Source organism: Giraffa tippelskirchi, chromosome 9, assembly GCF_054371585.1.
Source record: "Giraffa tippelskirchi isolate mGirTip1 chromosome 9, T2T-mGirTip1v1.2.pri, whole genome shotgun sequence".
In the NCBI taxonomy this organism is placed as follows: Eukaryota; Metazoa; Chordata; class Mammalia; order Artiodactyla; family Giraffidae; genus Giraffa; species Giraffa tippelskirchi.
This window is the reverse complement of record NC_137283.1, coordinates 87,906,690-87,932,929: the sequence shown is the minus strand read 5'-3', so window position 1 is coordinate 87,932,929 and position 26,240 is coordinate 87,906,690. Positions and strand designations below refer to the sequence as shown.

General features: G+C 43.1%; 1 protein-coding gene across 1 annotated transcript in view; it reads left to right on the top strand.

Moving 5' to 3' along the window:
• Positions 1-3,542: 3,542 nt before the first annotated feature.
• The window catches only part of ELOVL4 (ELOVL fatty acid elongase 4), a 45,350-nt gene continuing 22,652 nt past the window's right edge, over positions 3,543-26,240 (top strand). The window contains exon 1 of the mRNA XM_081530396.1: positions 3,543-3,961. Within this exon, the coding sequence (XP_081386522.1) occupies positions 3,862-3,961 (100 nt within the window). The 5' untranslated portion in view covers positions 3,543-3,861. The remainder of the gene's footprint in view (positions 3,962-26,240) is intronic.

The window sequence follows — 26,240 nt, the reverse complement described above, 5'->3', positions numbered from 1 at the left end:
CAGTATTCTGGCCCAGAGAATTTCATGTACTGAAATTGAGGTCACAAAGGGTCAGACACAACTGAACGACTTTCACTTTCACTTTCTTTCCATACTTTTTCACCTTTATGGAGTAGGGGTGGAAAGGCCAGTGGAATTAACAGAAAACTAGAACTAATAGACAGCAATTACTATTACCATCAATTTTCTTCATTTTCTGTGAGTATGATCCACTTGGCAACATTTACTTCTGTAAGCTTCAGGGTCTCTCTACTGTTCTTCTTTATCAGACTTCCTTTCACTCCTGACTCAACAGAGTTTTAGGTTCTGCTTTCTTTGAAAGCATAGGTTGCTGACAATATTGACAACATGGAAATACAGAAACACTAGGGGAAAAAAGTGGGTAGCTTGATTTATGTTCTTAACTCTGTATGGGCTGGAAGACATTTAAAATATATTTTGCTTTTTTATGTAAAATGATCTTATTATAATCATATCCTCTCCTTTAGTTTTTGTAGGTAACTGTGTTGTATTTATATTCATTCCCCAAGAAAGAACTCCATTCTCAATATTTTGCAGATACCAGCCATGGATGCTTGTATTTGATTTTGTTCTGACATAATGCCACCAAGATCTTGGTTAGATGGCTGCCACTCTAGCTGAGTGGACATGCAAGTCTCCTTCTGTTGCACAAATAGAGTAGGTAGACTTTGGGTTTGGTCAGCCAGTGGTGTTCGTAAACGCCTTGTGAGTTGAGGACTGGCCTGTCAGTCTCCATGCTGGGTGACAGGGCAGGGCAGGAAAGTAATAGGGTTCTGGTTCTTGGTGTATGTTTGGACAGCCCATAAATGCAAACAAACATACTACTCTACCAGGCAGGTCATGGAGGCGGTGCAAGGGCCCTGCCTGACATATCTGTCATCGCTTGTCTAGGATTTTCGTATATGTGACAGGCGCCCCCTAGTGAATAGAGGGACTTAAATTGGCCTCACTATAAAAAAGAGGCTGGGGAAATACTATCTGAAATGGTTTTAAGAATTTCACACTGTATTAACCAAGTAGAGATGCTGAGATTTTGCAAATGTGAAAGGAAAAGAGGGGAGGGATCTGTCCTCCATAGAAAGTATTCAGGATCTCACAATGCAGAAGTAGTAGTCAATTTTCTAGATGAAATTCAAACTAATCTGAACCTTGCCAGACCATCAAAATAGAAGAGTAAATTGTTGATCATTATCCACTCTTATCCACTCCAGTATTCTTGCCTGGGCAATCCCATGGACAGAGGAGCCTGGTGGGCTACAGTTCTTGGGTTCGTTCAAACAACCGTCAGATAGGACTTAGCAACTAAAACAACAATCCACTCTTCAAACTTGACAGGATGTTTTATATATAGTGTATAGCTTCTAGAATCTGACAGATACACATAAATTTAGGTTGAAACTTGAGAAACCATAATTTCAATCCAAAAACCTTTAATCTGGTTTTGATAAATTACATTTTGTTTGGTTAATTTCCAAAAAAAAGGAGCATTTAATGAAGACTATGGTTGCTTGTGTGATACAATAAATCAGTTACTTTTAGTTATCTCTTCTTTCCTTAAAAATGTCTTCCACTAACAGTTCTTTTTATGTTCTGAAAAAATATCATTTTGACATCATCATAAATACTTATTATTATTTATAGCACTGGGATGGGTCTTCGAAAAGGAACTCAAAATAATTCTTATCCTCCAGGATGCTTCCAATATAAAATCAAATCAAAGATTATATAACAGGTCAATTGGAAAACAAATAAATAACTATGACAAAAGATAGTATTCAGATTATTTTAATACTGTCAAAGAGCATAAGAAATTAACACTGCACTCAAAGGCCTGTATTTATTGATGAATGAATGATCTTTAACTGGAGCATCCTAAACCAACAATTGGTGAAAATGTTACACAAAAAGTAGGTGACATGCTTAAATATTAAGTAGGGGAAAAGGTTATTTGACTGTTCTCAAAGGTCTTGTTTGATGTCAGAAGCTAATTATGAACTGAGTGTAGTGTAGTTTTGCTACCTTTTAGAGGTTCACTTTTTAGGGGTAAGATTATCTTGTTGCCTCCTATCTTCTTCTTATCTAAACAATAAACAAACAAATAAACAACTCTTCCCTCTTTTGCCTAGATTGTCTTTTGTCTCCTGAGTAACCATCCTTTCAGATTCACCACAGGTCCTTCAGGTCTGAGCAGACTTCTCTAACCCTAAGGCCTCTTTAGGCCCTCTTTCTTCTCCTAATGACCTCGTTTAATTATTATAACCTCATTTAACAATTATGCTGTTTTGATTACTCCCTGAATATTAAAAGACTCTGCCGAACAATAAACGCAAGCATTTATTCAAATTATTTCTTAACTTTTTTGTTGTTGTTTTTGCTATACATTGACATGAATCAGCCACGGGTGTACATGTGTTCCTCATCCTGAACCCCCCCTCCCACCTCCCTCCCCATCCCATCCCTCTGGTTCATCCCAGTGTACCAGCCCTGAGTACCCTGTCTCATGCATCGAACCTGGACTGGCAATCTGCTTCACATACGATAATATACATGTTTCAATGCTATTCTCTCAGATCATCCCACCCTCACCTTCTCCCACAGAATCCAAAGGACTGTTCTATGCATCTGTGTCTCTTTTGCTGTCTTGCATATAGGGTTATCGTTACCATCTTTCTAAATTTCATATATGTGCACTAATATACTGTATTGGTGTTTTTCTTTCTGGCTTACTTCACTCTGTATAATAGGCTCCAGTTTCATCCACCTCATTAGAACTGATTCGAATGTATTCTTTTTAATGGCTGAGTAATATTCCATTGTATATATGTACCACTGCTTTCTTATCCATTCGTCTGCTGAGGGACATCTAGGTTGCTTCCATGTCCTGGCTGTTATAAACAGTGCTGCCATGAACATTGGGGTACACGTGTCTCTTTCAGTCATCTGTTAACTTGCTAATGATTAGCTCCCCAAAGTCCATTCTCCATCACCGTAGCTCAGAAGACAAATATCCTTTTATTTATTTAGAAGGATAACTTCTGCATCTCCCTTATCTTGGTGACATCTGTGCAGGCGGAGGTGAAACAAACCAAAAAAAAAAAGCAAAAAACGAAAAACCCAAACAAACCCAAGGGACATCGAAATGATTGACAGGTAAGGACCAAAGCACGTCGCCTACCTCACCCTTGCCCCCAAGACGCCCATCTGTCCTGTTTCCTAAGATGCATCCCGGGCAGATGCGAGGTCACCTGTGGGCAGGCGGAGGACTTCTCCGCAGCGACCTAGAGGGAAAAGGAGGCTGGGGACGGGGTGGGGCGGGTGACCTGGGAGGAGAGGGCGCGGGGAAGCCGCCGGAGCGGGGACCCGGGGCGCCTGCGCGGCCGCCGCCCCCGCCGCAGGATCCCTGTGCCGGGTCCCCGCGCGCGCGCGGGCGGGAGGAGGGGAGCGCCGGCCCCTCCGCCCCGCGCGGCCACGTGATGCCGGCCGACGAGACTGGAGCGGCGGCGGCGGCGGCGCGCGGCGGCAGACTGGTGCAGCGCCCGGCACGCGCGGCAGCATCTCCTCCGCCGCCTCCTCCTGCTTCTCCTTCCCTCCTCCTCCTCCCGGGAGCCTCGACGGTCACTTGCCCCCCGCCCGGCTCCTCGCCGCCGCGTCCCCGCCGCCGCGGCGCCCAGAGGAGGAGGCGAGGACGCAGCTGCGGCGCCGCCGCCGCCGCCGTTAGACGGGGGGACTCGCGGGGGAAGGGGGTCCTTCGGCCGCCGCCGCCGCCGCCTCCGAGGCCAGCCCTCCCGCGGGGTCTCCGCTTCCTCCTCGCGTCGCCGCCGGCGCCCGCTCTCGGCCGGGATGGGGCTCCTGGACTCGGAGCCGGGCAGCGTCCTGAACGCGGTGTCCACGGCGCTCAACGACACCGTGGAGTTCTACCGCTGGACCTTGTCCATCACAGGTAAAGCCGCCGCCTCGCCATCCTCTCCATCCTCCCCCGGGGGGGACCTCGGCCTCGGCCCCGACTGCCCTCCGCCCGGCCCCGGCGGCTGTTGGGGTGCTGCGGATCCGAGGACCGGCGGGCGGGCACTGGTTAATCGGATCCGAACGTTAAGGCGCTCCCCTCCCCCGGCGCCCGCACGGTTTCCGTCTTGAGCTCCTTCCAGCGGGTCTCGCCAGGTTTCTCGGATGCAGGCTCTGCGATCGCAGCTGGAGCCTGGCGCAGGCCCGCCCCACCCTGTGGCCGCGCACCTGCCGGGCTCTGACCGTTCTCTCCGGCTCCGGGGTCTGCTGTAACCTTTAGGAACATTCCGTGATGGGGCTCGGGGGAGGGGACCAGGGCCCCGGGGGGGCGGGGGTCGCTGTCCTTTTGGGCTCCTGGTTGCCTTGACACACCTGACCGTAATTTTCTTGTCTGGCTTGTCCGTCCGCAACATCGTTTGGAAGGAAAAGTCGGAAGCCATTGTTCGGCTCCTTGAACCTGGAGAGGGTTAGTTCTGAGGTTTTTTCATCCGCACGGAGGTTCCAAGTGATTGTCTGCGATGGCTTTGCGCAGTGCAGTGCGGTCAGGGGGAGGGGGGAAAGCTAAAACAACCGGGAGAGAAATGGGGAATCTGTAGGATGCGGGGGTTGGGGGGAGGGGGTCTCTACAGCAGCATCTAGAGGTGGTCCCAGAAGCCTGCATGGGTACCATTGTCTTCAATTGGCCAACTTTTCTCTTTCGCGGTCGCAGTTTGACAGGGACCCTTAGTTAGCTGAGCTAGGCGGCTTTCCTGCCTAAGGGGAGGCAGTTGTAAATGGTGAAATATTTTTATACTTTACCATTTGTTTTCTTCATTTGCTTCAGTTACTTTTGGTTTAAAGCATTTACAAGTTTTTGAAATAAAAAACGAGGCCAACAGGATTTTAGGAGGGATCTTATGTTGTATCATTTGCCAGTCCTTTTGCATTATTGCCCTGCATGCCAACAGTGGAAGACGTTAACGTGACGTGTTATGATCGTGCCTCCCTTCCCTAGAAATGGAAATATATTCCTATAGTTTGGTGTCTGTTGTATAGTTTGGTGTTTATTGTTAGAGGCAGTGGTTGCAGCATGAATACATGGATATATGTTGTGGGAAAAAAACGTATTCTGAAATTATTTCTGTGGGAGACAAAATGATTCTTTGGCATTGCCTCGGTTTTAACTTCTTTAGCAAGGTTCTTTTTCAGAAGATGTTAAGTTTGACAGTGAAAAATAAGCGATTTAATTAGTTGTTGCACTTGAAAATGGTTAAAAAGCAGTTTTAATGGAGTCATTCATTTTTAAAGTCTCTCTTCTATGTAGGGTCCATTGAGGTTTTGCGGTACCTACAAAAACTGGGAGAGATGTATCATTTCCTTCATCTCTGTGATTTTGGTTATTTAAACATTGCATCAGGGTTTCCCATTACACAATTGTGTAGAGCTGAACATCAGGCAAACTGGTTGGCAGATAATTGCACTTTGCATATTTCAGACTCCAAACATTGTCAAGGTCCTCCAATCTCCATATAGCCAGCCACACCCAGGACTTCTCCTGCCTGTCTGTCTTCCCTCCCTGAGAGCTTTCCCACCTTTGGGAAAGCTCAATTTCAGCACCATTGACAGCAAAGGTAGAATGTGCCTTTCTGTGATGGTTAGTTCCTTCCTAATGATGCTAGTATAAAAAAAAAGAAATCACAAATGAAGTGGGAAATTTTGTGCAGTTGCCTCATGTGAAAGCTTTCCGCTGGCCTGTGAAGGGCAAATAAAATAATATAATATTGTAGACCAAGCCTGAGAACTGAGGGTAGCTACCAGGAAGAAGTGGCCTCTCACCAGCAGGTCAGAGGGAAGGCATTTGCCCATGCTGTGGCTATCTGCTTTCGAAACCTGAGACTGCTTCCTCGCTTTCTGTAATGAGCTCCCTAGTGTAGGTAGATGGTATTTCTTAACCAACTTAGAGGCTTAGTGGGATATAGTCTGCTCTGCCTTGCTGCTGTGTAAGGAGGACTGTTGCAGACTCAGGCAGAAGAGCTGGTCTGAACCCAGGGCTGCCCCATGTCTTTTCGCCCTGTTGCCACACCCCCGCTTCTGTGCTCTCCTCTCTTTGACTGGTTGACACGACTGATTCCAAGAGGCCCTCCTTCCTATAATTTCATCAATATCTGGGTGAAGGAGTTTCAAAGGAGTAAAGTAGCTTAGGAGATGAGGCTGAAGGAAAAGTTGATGAATTTGGAAGGAGGGTAAGATAAGAGTGGGCAGAGGGAAAGATGGTCTTGAGAAATAGTGATGAGTATGGTGGAAGGATGCAAATCCTCCAGAGCAAGAGATGAACAAGGCTGCCTGCCCTGGAGTGCTTTCATCCCCATGCAGCAGCTGTGGGCTTCTTGCTTTCTGTTCTATCAGTTCATTAAATTTTTCTCTCCCCTGAGGTGTCTGCCTAAGTGTAAAGTTAGTGTCAAGGTTTCTGCCTAACTGTCTGCTTTGGGCAGTCTAATAGGAATGGTGGTTATACATTTGGGGAATACATTTGATGATTCCAAAGATTTTTGCCCTAGGGTGATGTCTGGAAAAATAAACATTTTTGCTATTATATTAAATGGTGGTATTTAATAACACATGTCCAAAACAATGCATAAAAACTGGGCTTTTCAAAAAGGCATATCTAGCAAATACAGAATATGTCCCGCACAGTGTATGAACATGCAAAATATTACTTTTACCATGTAGTTAACACTGTATACCTTGGAATTGAAACTGTGAAAGATCTGTACTCTTAGAAAACCTGCAAAAATAATTTTTCTCTGTATTTTTAGATATTTTGAACAAGTAAGTGAGTCTTAGTTTATAATATAAAGGAAAGTATAGACTGACGTAGGACTTTTTTAATACCAGTTGGTGGCATGAGAGTAGGTACTCTGATGTCATTGTGGGGTTTTCCTTCTGTTCTTTTACTTTATGAGTACATTAAAATCACTGGACTGGGATCCTAGGCTCAAAGTGTATATCTACTCAAGAACAATTGTATGTATGATTTCAAAACTGATGAGTCAATATCCCCAACTTACAAACACCCTAATTGTTTATATTTTCCACTGCATTTATTATTTTAGTAATTACTTATTAGTAGCATTTTGTATAACTGGCATTAACAAAGAAACATCTTAGAAAGTTAATAACCAGCATGTCCACTCTAAGGCCAGTTGTCTCTCAAGGTACCATATTTCTTTTTGACCACGTGTTTGTTTGTAAACAGCCATTGTCCATGGAATATGTTTGCACATTGCAGTGTGTGTTGGGCAGGGCACTGCTCTGTGTCCACTAATATAGCACGGTATAGTTGGGTGAAAAATGAGTTGTCTACGTGGGAGTTCAGATCACAGTAGGTAGATGAGTAGGAGTTGAGATCAGAGTGTGAAAGGCCAGTCTATCTGACCTTCCCCTCACTTTGGAGGGTCAGATGAGAGAAGAGGATGTGTGGTCCAAGAGGGTGGAGGACTCTTGTGGGGTGATGATGAAATCTGGAAGCAAGGCCTGTATAAGCTTTCCTTCTTATCTCATCACTTGCCGTGTGCTGGCACTGTTCTGGGCTCTGGACGAGAATGAGGACAAGTGGTCACTGCCCCAGGCAGCTTGTGAAGTCTGGAGGATGACGGCCATTCCACCTTCCTTGCTGTCGTGGTCTCAAAGCAGTGTGGTCAGAGTCAGGGTCAGGCCTTGCTGGAGCCTGGGGAAGGTCAGGAAACTCCTCCACTCTCCGTGTCTCCACTTCCACTTGCCTGGCAGTCTTGAGTCGTGAGAGGAGTGTATGGCTCTGTCTTTCTTTAGAGTATTTAAGCTGTTTCACCATGTGAAATTGATGTGGATGTTGTTGGAGAGGGTTTGATAGGTCGACTAAAAATGGATGTCAAAACTAAAAGTCAGGGAAAACTAGGAATGAGTTTAAGGGCCAGTGAGTCAGACTGGTGTGCTGAAACTGGAGGGCTCATGGAAGGGAATGTTTAACTCAGCTCAGATAGGCAAGGGTCTGTTCCACAGTTTCCTGGGCCCCAGAGGCACATGGGTCTTAAACAGGCTATTCAGTTACACTGGGGCTTCCCAGGTGGCATTAGTGGTAAAGAATCTGCCTGCCATTGCAGGAGAAGCAAGAGACAACAAGGGTTCAATCCCTGGGTCAGGAAGATCCCCTGGAGTAGGAAATGGCACCCCACTCCAGTCTTCTTGCCTGGAGAATTCCACGGGCAGAGGAGCCTGGCGTGCTACGGTCCACGGGGCCACAAAGAGTTGGGCACGATTGAGCTTAGCACAGCATTATTGCATTGATCTTGTTATTTGTCACAGTTAATGTATAGTTGTTTTTTTAAATTGATGTCGTTATCTACAATAGGTTTTCTGTTTGGACTAGCGTGGAAACTCATCATTTTCAGTGTTTCTTTGAGAAAAGACATTGTAATCTAGGCAGTGAAAGACAAATACATGTTCATCTTCTAACGTGGCGTCTCCCTTAGGCCGTGTTTTCAATGAAGTGCTCTGCTTACCTTTCTTTCATAGCCTCCCTGCAGCCTCCAGGAAGTCCACGCCGCTGTAGGGTTTTGTTTGTTTGTTTGTTTGGTCCTGGACTCCAGTGTCTGATGCTCTTGTCCATTCCCCCAAAGTATCCCATCACAGATGGAATACCAGGAGGGGAAAACAAGGCATGCTCTAAAACTGGCATTGGGACACAGTTTTACACAGTTAGATTCTTTGGCTTTGGGAAACAAGGTTTTAAGGATTACATAGATAATTATATCAGTGAGTGCTTTTGTGATCTTAAGAGCCACAAGAAGTTGGTCATCCTTTTAAAATTCAGTGTTTTGTTTTTTCTTAAGTCCTGTGATAATGTCACTAGTGAATGATTTAGTGTTAACCGAAGTATTATCTTTGATTTATTGAGTCACTTATTATTTCGAATTAGACGTCTGTGGTCACATAGAGAAGAGTTGGGTAACAGAATCTGTCGTTTCTCACGTTGAGATGGCTCTTTTTTCTTTTTCCTTATTAGGACATTTTTTTCCTGTTCAATTAAGGTGCCATTGTTTCATCTTCCCTTAGAATGAGAATGTGTTACAATATATATGTTAAAAAATCATATGGATCTCGACTTTTGGAGAAGAGAGGGGAGGAAGAAATACATAGCCTCTCAAAACCCAGTTTCAGCTCTCCTGTCTACCCTGGTCCCTGCCCACAGACCTGCAGCTCGAGCCAACCTGGAAAAGTCACGCTTGAGTAAAACAGGTGCACTTGATGTCCCTTGTCACACTGCCCTTGCCTTTACTGCCCTTTTCCCTGGTTCCCTTCCCACACGCCCTTCACCAGGCCCTGGCTCAGTCTCCCTCCCATGCGGAGCCTTTCTTGGCCCTGGTACCCAGCGCAGTTCATTGCTCCATCTGACCCCATTGTCCTGAGCGATTGCTCACATACCTCCTTGTGCAGTTGCTTCTGAGACTGTTTTCTTGCACTGTTTTAACCTTCATTACTACTTATCTTTTCCTTTCTTTGTACTTTTCTCCCCAACACTAGGGAGTGCCCATACATTTGTTGACTTGACAGGACTCCCTTAATCTAGCTTGATTTCAGATAGTGAAATTTCAGATACATTCTGGTTGATAAGGTTTGGGGTTACACTAAATTATGGAGAGTTTAGGGGTTACACTAAATTATGGAGAGTTTAAGAATGATCTTTATCATAAGTTAGTCTTAAATCAATCGATGTTGACTCGATTTAATAAAGGAATCAAACCATAAAATCAGTTAGTAGCACAGAATATTCTCAAGAGATGTGGAACCAGATGCCATTCTTCCTCTCTTCATCATCTGCACATAAGCATTGTGGTGTGTGTGCAAGTGAGGCGGGCTCGTGGTGTAGGAGATGGAAAGGACCCTGGACTGGGGTTTAGACTTTAGGCTTTAGTCCTGGACCTGCCACTAATTACCTGTGACTGTGAATAGCGGGCACTTTGCTTTTCCAAGTCAACTTTTTTCATCTGCAAATTGAGTTGAATTAGCTAATCTCTGAGGTCTCTTCTGGCTCTTAAATTCTAAATATAGGTGCAGCTTTTAAAAATTCTTTACATAGATAAAGCAATTTCAAATAAACATATCCTGATAAGTAATTGAAAACCAGTAAAACTGTTACTAGTGCTGTGTAAATGTGAAAAATAACAGGCTGGTGTTGAGTCCTTTTCACTTTCTCTTACCTGCTCCATAAGGGATAGGTGAAGGAATGAAAAACAGAGATACAGATATTTAAGCCCCTCTTTGTTTGATGTAGTACTGTGTTTGTTGCTGTAACACTCTACCCCTTTAATGATCTAGATATTTCTCAAGCAACCCAGAGTTAACTATTTTGTCAAAAATAATAGCAGTAACATTAAAGAATAAGCTGATTATTCTGAGGATGGCTTTTTACATGGTTTTGGATAAGTTACTCATGATTTTGGGGGGCTCATATTTCTGCTTCTACAATGAGAAGACTTGAAACTACATATTCCTTTAAGGCCTTTTTATTGAATTCTCAGAATATCTGCTAAAGCAATGGCTTAGATAGTCTAAATTTAATCTTACTTCATACTTTTTTTTCTATAGAACATGCAAATTTTATCATACATTATTAGAAAAGATTTTCATTTTTAAGCACTTTTTGAGCATTTCTAACAAATTTGGAAGTATGGCTTACATTTTTTGTAAAATTGCTACAAGTATGTAGGTTTTAGCATACAGGGAAAAGAAAAGAAATTAAATAGTTTTGGTGTAAGGATGTTCCTTAACTTTGGTTAGGCACTTTGGTATTAAAGCATCTTACTTTTGTCATTTATTCTTCTCCATGGAATATTGTAATTCTTAAAAAATATCTCAATATGATACTTTATTTGTGGTCACATTTAATTAGAATTTGTAAGTCAAATGCATTAATCCACTGAAGAATCAGTTTCTCATTGTTAGGTGTGATCACATCAAGGCATTTGTGATTTTGAACTAGTAAGCTTCTCTTTTTTCATTTTATTTGTTTATCAAATGAAAACTTAGGCACAGACATGTATGGTTAAAGAATTTCCTGTATACTTGTTTACCCATATTCATAGCAGAACTGTTTATAATGGCCAAGAGTGGAAGCCACCCAAATATCACTGATGGGTGAATAAATAAACTGTGATGTATACATACAATGGAATATTATTCAGCCTTAAAAAGAAAGGAAATTCTGACACAAGCTACAACATGGCTGAACCTTTTGGACATTATACTAAGTAAAATAAGCTAGTCAGGAAGAGACAAATACTGGTGATTATGAAGTCCCTAAAATACTTATATTCATAGACAAAGAAAGTAGAGAGGTGGTTGCCAGGGTTGGGAAGGTGTGAGGAAACAGGGAATTGTTTAATGTATATAGAATTTCAGTTTCACAAGATGAGACAGTTCTGGAGGCTGGTTGAACAATGATGTGAATGCCTGTAACATTAATGACATGTACACTAATGAAATGTACACTAATGAAATGTATACTTAGAAATGGTTGGGATAGTAAAGTTTATGTATTTTTTACTACAATTTTAAAAAGATTTTCATATGTTGTAAAATTAATATAGCATCTCTAGAAATCATCTTTCTTTGGTGTTCATTGCCAAAACACTGAAACAGTTTTTTCTTTAGTTTATCATAAAATGGCTCTCTGTGTATTCATAGCTGTTGCTTTTTAAAAAAGTACCCGAATGGTACTAGAGGGCTTCCCAGGTGGCATTAATGGTAAAGAATCCACCTGCCAATGCAGAAGATGTAAGACATGTGAGTTCGACCCCTGGGTCAGAAAGATCCCCTGGAGAAGGGAATGGCAACCCACTCCAGTATTCTTGCCTGGAGAATCCCATGGGCAGAGGAGCCTGGTGGGCTACAGTCCATAGGGTCGCAAAGAGTCAAACACAATGGAAGCGACTTAGCACACATGCGTGCAAATGGCTAGAAAGTAGCAAATGACAGGGATGACAATGGCTTTGTATTTTGCTTTACAGGATTATCAAGACCTTCACAACTCTGGGGTTTAGGCCTGGCAGGCAGTGATAGTTCCATGTTTAGAAGTTAAACAACTCGCACCTGACAGTGTAGTGGAAATGAATCAAAAGAGGTTGTTTCATCTCTTGGCCCTGTGCCCTTGCTTCCCATCGTGCTTGCCCACCAAGAAGGCAAAATCCTCGGACGTGCACCTTCTCTTATTTTACCTTATCTTACATTGCTTTCTTATGGACATAGTATCACTATTTAGAATACTAAATCTGAACAAAGTCATAATATCGCTAGAGGTAATCTGAAGGAAAGCATCTGAAATGCTTAATGGTTCGTAAGGGCTGTTGTATGAAATTAAAGTATTATATATATATATATATACACACACATACATACACACACATACATATATACATTTGTTGTTTAGTTGCTAAATTGTGTCCAACTCTTTTGTGACTGCATAGATTGTAGCCTGCCAGGCTCTTCTGTCCATGAGATTTCCCACGCAAGAATACTGGAGTGGGTTGCCATTCATTTCCTTCTCCAGGGGATCTTCCTGACCCAGGGATTGAACCTGTGTCTCCTGTATTGCAGGTGGATTCTTTACCACTGTGCCAGCTGGGAAGTCCATATATAAATATATACATACTGTATATATGAAGATATATATATATATATACACCATATAAAAAGTGGTAGTGGTATTTAGCCTGAGAAGGTGAAGTTGACTTCCATATTATGGACTAGCCTAGAACCCCAAAAAATGTATATTCAAAGTGAATTATGAAAGTGCTTGCCAAACTTCATAATATAAGAACTAGAAACTATTGCTAATTAGTGAAGAGGAATTCAGGATCCATTATGGATATTCAGCAGATAGAACAGTTAGCAAGAGAAGATCTTGACCAAAGTTCCTGTTAAAACACACTATATACTCCAGTAGTATCTCAATGTTTTTTTGCTTTTAGTTTTTTTAAAGCCACACTGATAGCACCAAGGGTGATATTTCGACTTTGAACTCTCAGATTAGCACATGGAGGATGTTTTACGACTGCTTTTTCTGAGAAGCCCAGCAAAGTGTGAAAATGGGATGAGAAGATTACTTGCCTGCATTCTGTCTTGGCTTCCAGTATACATAGCATTACTCTTCTATATCAAATGTACACATATTTAAGTCCATTTCTTCATCATAGAGTTATTAAATAATGCCCACTGTGAACATTAAATAACATAGGTGTATAAAATGCAAATTACAGCATCTTATAGTCCATAATGATCCTATACTAGAAGCTCAGTAAATAGCAGTGAGTTTCAACATAAGAAGATGATATCTAAATTCATGGTTAAAAAGTATATATCACACACACACATATACATCTGCCTCTCCCTGTGACCTATGACTGCCCTATATCTCCCCGCACTGGCTTTTATGAATATGTAATTTTTCTTTTTTAACTTTACAATATTGTATTTGTTTTGCCATACATTGACATGAATCCACCATGGGTGTACATGTTTTCCCCTTCCTGAACCCCCCCTTCCACCTCCCTCCCCATCCCATCCCTCTGGGTCATCCCGGTGCACCAGCCCCAAGCACCCTGTATCATGCATTGAACCTGGACTGGTGATTCATTTCACATATGATAATTTACATGCTTCCATGCCATTCTCCCATATCATCCCGCCCTCGCCCTCTCCCATCAAGTCCATAATACTGTTCTATTTATCTGTGTCTCTTTTGATGTCTTGCATACAGGGTTATCTTTACCGATTGACTAACTACCATATATGTGTGTTAGTATACTGTATTGGTGTTTTTCTTTCTGGCTTACTTCACTCTGTATAATAGGCTCCAGTTTCATCCACCTCATTAGAACTGATTTGAATGTATTCTTTTTAATGGCTGAGTAATATTCCATCGTGTATATGTACCACAGCTTCCTTATCCATTCATCTGCTGATGGGCATCTAGGCTGCTTCCATGTCCTGGCTATTATAAACAGTGCTGTGATGAACATTGGGGTACACGTGTCTCTTTCAACTCTGGTTTCCTCTCTGTGTGTGCCCAGCAGTGGGATTGCTGGGTCATATGGCAGTTCTGTTTCCAGTTTTTTGAGGAATCTCCACATTGTTCTCCATAGTGGCTGTACTAGTTTGCATTCCCATATGAATATGTAATTTTTTAAACCATAAATATAAATATTGTCTGTACATGGTAGAACTCACTGCTGTTTATTGAACTTCTATTATAGAACCATTATGAATTAGAGAATGCTATGATATGACTTTTATACACTTTGTATTATTTAATGTTTCTTAGTGTCCTTAGAAGAGGGCTTTCCTGGTGGCTCAGTTGTAAAGAATCTGCCTGCAATACAGGAGACTTGGGTTTGATCCCTGGGTTGGGAAGATCCCCTGGAGAGGGAAAGGGCAACCCAGTATTCTTGCCTGGGAAATCGCATGGTCAGAGGAACCTGATGGGCTACTGTCCATGGGATTGCAGGAGGTCAGACACAATTCAGTGACTAAACCACCACCATGATGAAGAGATAGACTTAAAACTGTACAACTAGAAAGTAACAGAGCTGGGATGGAATTGAGATCTTGCATCTCCGTCTTCCATCGGTGGCCTTTGCATAAGTAACACAGCCTCTTTACTCGTCCTACAAATACTGTTTTATTGTCCAGTCATCATGGTGAACATTTACTGAATGTTTATTATGTGCCAAGCTCTCTGACCAGTGCTTTGTGTTTGACACATTTAATCCTTATACTCCTGTGGGTTCAGTATGTTACTATCCCCATTTTCTTTTTTTTTTCAGTTAAAATTTTTTTAAAATTAATTTTTATTGGAGCTTCCCAGGTGGCTCTTGGTAAAGAATCCACCTGCAATACAGGAGATGTAGGTTCGATCCCTGGGTCAGGAAGATCCCCTGAAGAAGGAAATGACTAACCACTTGAGAATTCTTGCCTGAGAAGTCCCATGGACAGAGAAGCCTGGCAGGCTATAGTCCATAGGGTCGCAAAGAGCTGGACTTGACTTCACGATTAAACAACAGCATGTGTGGGTGCTCAGTTGCCCAGTTGTGTCCAACTCCTTGTGGCCCATGGACTGTAACCCACCAGGCTCCTCTGTCCATGGGATTCTCCAGGCCAAGAATACTGGAGGGGGTTGCCATTATTTTCTGCCGGGGGATCTTCCAGACCTGGGGATCGAACCCATGTCTCTTGCGTCTCCTGTACTGGCAGGTAGATTATTTACCACTAAGCCGCCTGGGAAGCCCAAACAACAGCAGCAACAATTTTTATTGGAGTATAGCTGCTTTACAATGTTGTGTTAGTTTCTACCATCCCCATTTTCTAAGCAAATAAGCCAGCTTTCCAGATAATGTCCATCTAGGACTAACCCTCCCAAATTAAACCTTTGTGTAAACAATCTGCAGCTCATATCACACATTGACTCACTCACCTCATCTGTGTTAATTGTCTTTTCTCCTTTGAAGCTTCTGAGTCCATCCCTATGTTATCTGCTCTCGATGAGAAATTTTATAATTTCTCTCGCTTTCCACCTTTATTGTGTTCTCTGTACAGGTCTAAGCTTGGAACAAGAGTTCTTTTTTCTCTGCTGTTAACTCCTCTCTGCATTCTTGCAGGCTCTTGGGTGACTAGTATACAGCTGAGTTCATAAAACTCTATGCTGGCCATTGACTCCCTCAGAGCCCACAGCTTCCCCTGGCCTTGCTGGTGATGACCTCCACTCCCTCTAGTCTGCACATCACGCTCTGACCTCTTAGTCTTTTCTAGCTCAGCCTCCAAATTCTTCAAGAGCTGCCCTTTCCTTCACTTCATTCAGACATTCTTCCAAACTGAAAGCAACATCCTCTGCCCTGAGCACAGATGGATTAAAGCAGACAGACGTTCCCCCTGAAACATCTTCAGAATGTTTCATTTTTAGAGTAAATCTCAGCTGGTGACCTGTCCCCTTGTATCCAGACCTTTCTCCTCTGCTTCTGCCTATTTCACCTCACTGATACCCCAAATCTTCCTTGGCTTGAAGAATATATTAAGCATCACATTTTAGACTGGAACCCAGAAGAGGTGGTATTTAGTTTAACCTTATCAAAGAGATAAGATCTTTCTCAAACTCTTCTTGACAACAGTTATTTACATCTGCTTATTAAACATTTCTTTTAGCAAGTTTTTGCAAGTGTTGTTATGGAGATACATCAAGGACCAAGGGTTGTAGCCCTGGCCCTCATGATGCTTACAATAAATGGAGGAAGACATTGATGACATCCTTCAGAAAAAGAGCAGTTTCTCTTTGGGGTGCTTTCAGTGTACAGCATAACATGAAGTCACTGTTATTTTGTATAGTCTTTAGAGGCTACTGCATTTATAACAATATCACCTGAATATTTGTGATTAGCTGCCAGGTGTTACAAACATGGAGTTGATTTGCAGTTGTTGGTTGTAATTTTTTTAGGAGGGGTGAAAAGTTACAGAGAACAATGTGTAGTACATACTTCTTGAGGTCTTGACTATACTCCAGAAGCTACTCAGTGTCTCTAGGTTACTGGACTTGTGTTTTTCTTTTGTCTGTGGGAGGTTAAGGGCTTCCCTGGTGGCTCAGATGGTAAAGAATACACTTAAAATGCAGGAGACCCAGGTTCGATACCCGAGTCAGGAAGATCCTCAGGAGAAGGGAATGACCACCCACTCCAGTATTTTTGCCTGGAGAATTCCATGGACAGAGGAGCCTGGCGGACTACTGTCCATGGGGTTACAAAGAGTTGGACACAACTAAGTGACTAAGCATTATGAGAGGTTAAATAGAGGTAGATGTTGTTAGAGAACAAAACTAGCTGATTTATTCAGGGAGGCTCTAGGAACAAATAAATCAAAATTACATGACTTGATTATGTATTATATAAAGTAGGCCTTTTTGTTCTCAGGGTTCTTTCGATGCTGTAAAGAACAATATTGCATAGGAACCTGGAATGTTAGGTCCATGAATCAAGGCAAATTTGAAGTGGTCAAAAAGGAGATGATAAGAGTGAACATCGACATTCTAGGAATCAGCAAACTAAGATGGACTGGAATGGTTGAATTTAACTCAGATGACCATTATATCTACTACTGTGAGCAGAAATCCCTTAGAAGAAATGGAGTAGCCATCACAGTCAACCAAAGAGTCTGAAATGCAGTACTTGGATGCAATCTCAAAAACGACAGAATGATCTCTGTTCGTTTCCAAGGCAAACCATTCAACATCACGGTAATTCAAGTCTATGCCCCAACTAGTAATGCCGAAGAAACTGAAGTTGAACAGTTCTGTGAAGACCTACAAGACCTTCTAGAACTAACACCCAAAAAAGATGTCCCTTTCATTATAGGGACTGGAATGCAAAAGTAGGAAGTCAAGAAACACCTGGAGTAACAGGCAAATTTGGCCTTTGAGTACAGAATGAAGCAGGACAAAGGCTAATAGAGTTTTGCCAAGAGAACGCACTGGTCATAGCAAACAACCTCTTCCAACAACACAAAAGAAGACTCTACACATGAACATCACCAGATGGTCAACATCAAAATCAGATTGCTTATATTCTTTGCAGCCAAAGATGGAGAAGCTCTATACAGTCAGCAAAAACAAGACCGGGAGCAGACTGTGGCTCGGATCATGAACCCCTTATTGTCAAATTCAGACTGAAATTGAAGAAAGTGGAGAAAACCACTAGACCATTCAGGTATGACCTAAATCAAATCCCTTATGACTATACAGTGGAAGTGAGAAATAGATTTAAAGGACTAGATATGATAGACAGAATGCCGGATGAACTATGGATGGAGGTTCATGACATTGTACAGGAGACAGGAATCAAGACCATCCCCAAGAAAAAGAAATGCAGAAAAGCAAAATGGCTGTCTGAGGAGGCCTTACAAATAGCTGTGAAAAGACAGGAAGTGAAAAGCAAAGGAGAAAAGGAAAGATATACCCATTTGAATGCAGAGTTCCAAAGAATAGCAAGGAGATATAAGAAAGCCTTCCTCAGCTATCAATGCAAAGAAATAGAGGAAAATAATAGAATGGGAAAGACTAGAGATCTCTTCAAGAAAATTAGAGATTCCAAGGGAACATTTCATGCAAAGATGGGCTCAATAAAGAATAGAAATGGTAGGGACCTAACAGAAGCAGAAGATATTAAGAAGAGGTGGCAAGAATACACAGAAGAATTGTACGAAAAAGATCTTCATGACCCAGATAATCATGATGGTGTGATCACTCACCTAGAGCCAGACATCTTGGAATGTGAAGTCAAGTGGGCCTTAGAAAGCATCACTACGAACAAAGCTAGTGGAGGTGATGGAATTCCAGTTGAGCTATTTCAAATCCTGAAAGATGATGCTGTGAAAGTGCTGCACTCAATATGCCAGCAAATCTGGAAAACTCAGCAGTGGCCACAGGACTGGAAAAGGTCAGTTTTCATTCCAATCCCAAAGAAAGGCAATGCCAAAGAATGCTCAAACTACTACATAATTGCACTCATCTCACACGCTAGTAAAGTAATGCTTAAAATTCTCCAAGCCAGGCTTCAGCAATACATGAACCATGAACTTCCAGATGTTCCAGCTGGTTTAAGAAAAGGCGGAAGAACCAGAGATCAAATTGCCAACATCCGCTGAATCATCAAAAAAGTAAGAGTTTCAGAAAAACATCTATTTCTGCTTTATTGACTATGCCAAAGCCTTTGACTGTGTGGATCACAATACACTGTGGAAAATTCTTGAAAAGATGGGAATACCAGACCACCTGACCTGCCTCTTGAGAAACCCGTATGCAGGTCAGGAAGCAACAGTTAGAACTGGACATGGAACAACAGACTGGTTCCAAATAGGAAAAGGAGTATATCAAGGCTGTATATTGTCACTCTGCGTATTTAACTTATATGCAGGGTACATCATGAGAAACACTGGGCTGGAGGAAGCACAAGATGGAATTAAGATTGCTGGGAGAAATATCAATAACCTCCTGATATGCAGATGACACCACCCTTATGGCAGAAAGTGAAGAAGAACTAAAGAGCCTCCTGATGAAAGTGAAAGAGGAGAGTGGAAAAGTTGGCTTAAAGCTCAACATTCAGAAAACTAAGGTCATGGCATCCGGTCCCATCACTTCACGGAAAATAGATGGGGAAACAGTGGAAACAGTGGCTGACTTTGTTTTTCTGGGCTCCAAAATCACTGCAGATGGTGATTGCAGCCATGAAATTAAAAGACGCTTACTGCTTGGAAGGAAAGTTATGGCCAACCTAAATGGCATATTAAAAAGTAGAGAAATTACTTTGCCAACAAAGGTCCATCTTGTCAAGGCTGTGGTTTTTCCAGTAGTCATGTATGGATGTGAGAGTTGGACTATAATGAAAGCTGAGTGCAGAAGAATTGATGCTTTTGGACTGTGGTGTTGGAGAAGACTCTTGAGAGTCCCTTGGACTGCAAGGAGATCCAACCAGTCCATCCTAAAGGAGATCAGCCCTGGGTGTTCATTGGAAGGACTGATGTTGAAGCTGAAACTGCAATACTTTGGCCACCTCATGTGAAGAGCTGACTCATTGGAAAAGACCCTGATGCTGGGAAAGATTGAAGGCAGGAGGAGAAGGGGCCAACAGAGGATGAGATGGCTGGATGGCATCACCGACTCGATGGACATGGGTTTGGGTGGACTCTGGGAGTTGGTGATAGACAGGGAGGCCTGGTGTGTTGCAGTTCATGGGGTCGCAAAGAGTCGGACACGATTGAGCGACTGACCTGAACTGAAAGTAGGCCCACTCCTCTGAGTAGACTAAAGCAGTTCTTAGACTTTAATGTGTTGATCACCTAGAAATCTAATTAAAACACAGCTCTGGCTTAGTAAGTCTTGAGTGAAACCTGAGAGTCTATGTTTCACGTAAGCTTTCAAGAGGTGCTTTTCTGCTTGTGCAGAGACGCCACTTTTTTTTTTTTTTAATTATTCATTTATTGTTGGCTGCACTGGGTCTCTGTTGCTGCGTGCAGGGCCTCCTTGCTGGTTCCAGAGTGCAGGCTTCTTGTTGCCGTGGCTTGTCTTTTTGTGGAGCACAGGCTCTAGGGCTCGTGGGCTCAGTAGTTGCAGTTTGAGGGCCCTGGAGCTCGGGCTCAGTAGATGGGGTGCTCGGGCTTAGTGGTCCCTCGGCATGTGGGATCTTCCCAGACCAGGAATGAACCCGTGTCCCTTGCACCGGCAGGTGCATTCTTAACCACCGGACCCCCAGGAAAGCCTGGGACCACACTTCAAACAGCACAAGAATGGAGTTTTTATGTTTTTGGTAATCTACTATGTACTGTATACTCGGGCTTCCCTGGTAGCTTGGACGAAAGAATCTGCCTGCAGTGCAGGAGACCCAGGTTCGCTCCCTGGATTGGGAAGATCCCCTGGAGAAGGGAATGGCACCCCACTCCAGTATTCTTGTCTGGAGAATCCCAGAGGAGCCTGGCGGACTACAGTCCATGGGGTCGCAAAGAGTCAGACACGACTGAGAGACTGACACCACAGTTACTATGTACTATGATAGAAAAACAAGAATTTCAAAATATTATTTTAAAATTTTAAAATATTCTTAAGAATTTTAAAATATTATTATTAAAATTTATTTAAGAGAACCACAGCAATGGCATGGATCTATATAGAATATTTAGGTTTTTTTCACTCCAACAGAGACTTTATATTTCTTTCAGAATGATATTGATCAAGGACTCTTGCTCATTTTATAGGAATCAAAAGGGCAGTTTAGAAACAGCTTGAATGTTGGGAATCTATATAGGTATAAGATTGAGTCACTTTGCTGTACAGCAGAGATTGGCACAACAATGTAAATCAACTGCATGTATGCCGAGTCACTCAGTCGTGGCAGATTATTTGTGACCCCATGGACTGTAGCCCACCAGACTCCTCTGTCCATGGGATTCTCCAGGCAAGAATACTTGAGCGAGTTGCCATTTCCTTCTCCAAAGGATCTTCCCGACCCAGGGATCGGACATGAGTCTCCTGGTCTTCTGCGCTGGCAGGCGGTTCTTTACCACTGAGCCACCTGGGGAGCCCTGTAAATCAACTATACTTCTGTAAAAATAAAATGTCTTGAATGTTGATTCTCACAGTAGCCGTAATAATAGTAACTATTTTCTAGATACTTTGTGGCCTTCAGGGTGCTTGGGCTCAACCATTTGTGGGTGCAGCCACCATGGGAACCTCTGTGGTTTTAGAGATCACGGTTGCAGCCCCTGCCCTATCTGGCGTGGGACGCAGTTAAGCAGACAGTGCCAGGACAGTGTCATGGCGTGCTTTAAAAGTTTCAGAAGAAATTCATGTTTAGTGAATTTTAAGTGCAAAAAGGGTTCATGTTGGAGTGGCCTCCTACAGAGGGTTTTCAGTTTGAACCTCAAAGCAACTCTGTGATTTGGGTAATCTAGTGACACTAGTGGTAAAGCATCTGCCTGCCAGTGCAAGAGATGTGGGTTCAATCCCTGGGTCAGGAAGATCCCCTGGAGTAGGAAATGGCAACCCACTCCAATATTCTTGCCTGGAGAGTTCCATGGGCAGAGGAGCCTGGCGGGCTACAGTCCATGGGGTGGCAAAGAATCAGACGCGACTGAGGAACTGAGCACACACACATTATCACCTCCATTTTACATAGGAGAAAACTGTGGCCCAAGAGTTTCAGGTTCAAAGGCATGGGGCTGGAACATGCCTGATAGCACTGGAATCTAGCTGTCATCAGTTCAAGCCCTGTCCTCTGCCCCTTGGAGCCATACTCCCTCTGCTTCGTGTCACTCCCCAAGCTGTCACCCGACTAAGATTATTTCCTCCTGTGACCATGTGCCCTTTCTTATCAATTCTGGGAATTTGGATCTTCTAAAATTTTAAATTTTTACCAATTTTTCTTTGGATGGCCACTGAGCCACCTGGGAAGCCCTGTAAATCAACTATCAGCTTAGACTACTTGCAGAAGAAATTTCATTCTAACTGATAGAAATCCTGAGTTCTAAAAAGCTTTAAAAGAGATAAGCCTTTCAAAGAAAAAAGACGCCTATAGAGATTTTTAAGAAAATTGCTTTACTATGCATAGTTTGTTGTAAGAATTAATTGCAGTTGTTTGTGTACAAGTAGAAGTTTCCAAGGACTTGGGTTACTTCAAAACTGTTCGACTAAAAGTATTTTATCATTTATTAAAATCTGGCTTCAGTTCAGTTCAGTCGCTCAGTCGTGTCCGACTCTTTGCGACGCCATGAATCGCAGCACGCCAAGCCTCCCTGTCCATCACAACTCCCGGAGTTTACCCAAACTCATGTCCATCGAGTTGGTGATGCCATCCAGCCATCTCATCCTCTGTCGTCCCCTTCTCCTCCTGCCCCCAATCCTTCACAGCGTCAGGGTCTTTTCCAATGGTCAGCTCTTCGCATGAAGTGGCCAAAGTATTGCAGTTTCAGCTTCAACATCAGTCCTTCCAATGAACACCCAGGACTGATCTCCTTTAGGATGGACTGGTTGGATCTCCTTGCAGTCCAAGGGACTCTCAAGAGTCTTCTCCAACACTAAGTTCAAAAACATCAATTCTTTGGCACTCAGCTGTCTTCACAGTCCAACTCTCACAATCCATACATGACCACTGGAAAAACCATAGCCTTGACTAGACGGACCTTTGTTGACAAAGTAATGTCTCTGCTTTTTAATATGCTGTCTAGGTTGGTCATAACTTTCCTTCCAAGCAGTAAGCGTCTTTTAATTTCATGGCTGCAATCACCATTTGCAGTGATTTTGAAGCCCAAAAAAATAAAGTCTGACACTGTTTCCACTGTTTCCTCATCTATTTCCTATGAAGTGATGGGACCAGATGCCATGATCTTAGTTTTCTGAATGTTGAGCTTTAAGCCAACTTTTTCACTCTCCTTTCTCACTTTCATCAAGAGGCTTTTTAGTTCTTCTTCACTTTGTACCATAAGGGTGGTGTCATCGGCATATCTGAGGTTATTGATATTTCTCCTGGCAATCTTGATTCCATCTTGTGCTTCATCCAGCCCAGCGTTTCTCATGATGTACTCTGCATATAAGTTAAATAAGCAGGGTAACAATATACAGCCTTGATGTACTTCTTTCCTGATTTGGAACCAGTCTGTTGTTCTATGTCCAGTTCTAACTGTTGCTTCCTGACCCCCTACATACAGATTTTCAAGAGGCAGGTCAGGTGATATGGTATTCCCATCTCTTTCAGAATCTTCCACAGTTTATTGTGATCCACACAGTCAAAGGCTTTGGCATAGTCAATAAAGCTGAAATAGATGTTTTTCTGGAACTCTCTTGCTTTTTCGATGATCCAGAGGATGTTTGCAATTTGATCTCTGGTTCCTCTGCCTTTTCTGAAACCAGCTTGAACTTCTGGAAGTTCACGGTTCACGTATTGCTGAAGTCTGGCTTGGAGAATTTTAAGCATTACTTTACTAGCGTGTGAGATGAGTGCAGTTTTACGGTAGTTTGAGCATTCTTTGGCATTGCCTTTCTTTGGGATTGGGATGATTCTTAAAAGGATGCTTTTGTTTTTTTTTAAAAAAACTTTTTTTTCAAATAATTAAAAATTTAAAGTTTAGACTTGTTATGCATTTGCTTTCCTGAATAAATTATAAAATGTGTTGTATTCTCAGCATATAAGTTATAAAATATGCTGTCTTGTCACTTTACAGTCTTCTGCTAAGATTAATTGCTGATGGTGACTTTTCTTTAATTTGGTTTAACTCTTCTCTTGGGAGAGAGGAGTATTTAGTGGTTCGGTTATTGTCAATGATAAAGACAATGCTGATGTGTACTGAGCTCTTACTCTCTGTCAGACACTGTACGTCGTGTCTGATTCCTCCCGGCACCCCTATCATCACTGGTAAAGTCAGAGAGCCTGGGTAACTTGCTGGGGCTTATTCAGCTGGTGAATGAGAAAGCTGGGGTTGTAAGGCTTCTAGTCTGACTTGAGAGTTCATATTCAGAGCCTAGAGAATGCCTCTAGGTTGGGAAGAAAAGGCCTAGAAGACATAGAAGGGCTTGGCTCTTAGCCGGAGGGGCTCAGATGATCCCTGACGTAGGCCACACCTGCCAGGTGATCCCTGACGCAGGACACACCTGCCAGGTGAAGCCTGACGTAGGACCACCTGCGTGGAGATGCAGAGGGAACAGGGTGCAACAGAAGGAAGGGCCTACAGCGTCCATGTGTGCTGGGAACGTACCCATTTAACTATCACCCATCAACCTTGTGAGATGATTATTTTTTCTCTTTAAAAAGAAGGAGAAAGAACAGTTGATCTGCACCCAAAGAGTCTGTTGCCACCCCATCTCTTGGTCCTTGCAATGTCTTTTTCTCTTGTCTCTTCCTTCCTCTCTGGTTGCTTCGCAGCCATTGATCCCACTCTTCCCTTAGGTGTTGCCCAGGGTTCAACCTTCGTTCGTTTTAGTCTTTCATTCTGTGTGTTCTTTCCCTTGTGCCTTGAAATCCTGGAGGGGTTCTCACTGCCAGTGACTCTTCTGTGTGTCTGCCGCCCGGGCAGTCATTTGCAGCTCTAGACCCTGCTGGATATCTCCTGCTGGGTGTCCCACAAGTGCTTCAAACAGAAGAGGTTTAGAAAGCACCTGATTACCTCCTGCTCCTCTTCCTTTACGCTCTGTCCCAGATCCACGACTTCACCATCTGTGCCACCAGCCGGGCCAGAAATCTGGGAGTAACCCTGAGCTTTTCTTTCACTCTCACCTCTCACATACACATCAGTCACCAAGCCTGTAGATTTTGCTCTTGTGACTTTCACATCTGCCTATCTTTTCCATCAGCAGTACAACCCTTGAATCCAGATTGCACTCATTTCTTGCACGTTGTAGTGATTTCCAAGGCTGGCTGCCAGTCAGCATCACCAGGGAAATTTGAAGATTGTAGTGCTGAGCCCCGCCCACAGAGGTGTTGATTGAGTAGATCTGGGGTGGAAACTAGGAATCCATGTTTTTAACAAGCAGATGCTTCTTCTGTGGGCAGCCTAGCAACAGACAGATACTTGAGAACCCCTGACCCAGCTGGTTTCCCTGCCTTTCCCCTTCAGTCCATCCCCCGCTGCCTCCATCAGCATCTGCTGAAAGCCACACGTGATCTCCAGTTTCTAACCAAGGAAGCATCTCTTTGTTATCTACAGGATAAGTTCCAGCCTCTTCAGCAGAGTTTGTGAGACTCTCCCAGGGCTGATCTGACCTGTAAGTCTCTAGTCATTTCCTGCCATCTTTCCTTGTATACATCCTCTACCTCGGGCTTCCCTTGTGTCTCAGCTGGTAAAGAATCTGCCTGCAATGTGGGAGACCTGGGTTCGATCCCTGGGTTGGGAAGATCCCCTGGAGAAGGGAAAGGCTACCCACTCCAGTATTCTGGCCTGGAGAATTCCATGGACTGTATAGTCCGTGGTGTCACAAAGAGTCGGACACGACTGAGCCACTTTCACTTTTACTTCACATCCTCTACCTCAGGCCTGCTTAGATTCCAGAGTAAGTGTTTTGTTTCTTGATTTGTGGCTCCTTATACATATGGTTCTCTCCGCAGGAAGGTCTTCCGCCCTTCCTATCTGCTTGCCAAGTTACTCCTCTTTTCTTCAGGGAATGGTTTGGGCGTCAGCTCCGGAAGCTGCCCTAGTCACCTCTCTCATGTCCCCAGACTGGCCTCTGATGTTGCTCTCAGAATCCTGCAAAGCAATTGATTTGCCATGTCTGTCTCCTCTAATAGATGATGAGTTTTGAGAGGTCAAGGACCAAATGACCTGCCCCCAATCACTGAGCTCAGAAGAGAAGGAAGGGCTGTTCTATTTACTACGCTGGGTGATTTTAAGGTGCAAGTCAGGTTAAGAATACACAAAACTGTTGGTGGGGAGGCTATTCAAGGGAAGCCCCACTTCAGATGGACCATTTTTTGGGTACCATTTTAAAAATAAAGGTATAATTTACACATAATAAAGTGAACTCTTTCTAGTGAACAGCTTGTGAGTTCTCATGAGCACATATAGTTGTTAACCATTATATGGCCTTTTAATATAGATACAATTGTATGATTGTTGACCAAAGTAGTGTTTGTAAACCAGTCTCACTTGGCATGAGCTTTGTGAAACAGTCAAAGTGTTTTAGATGG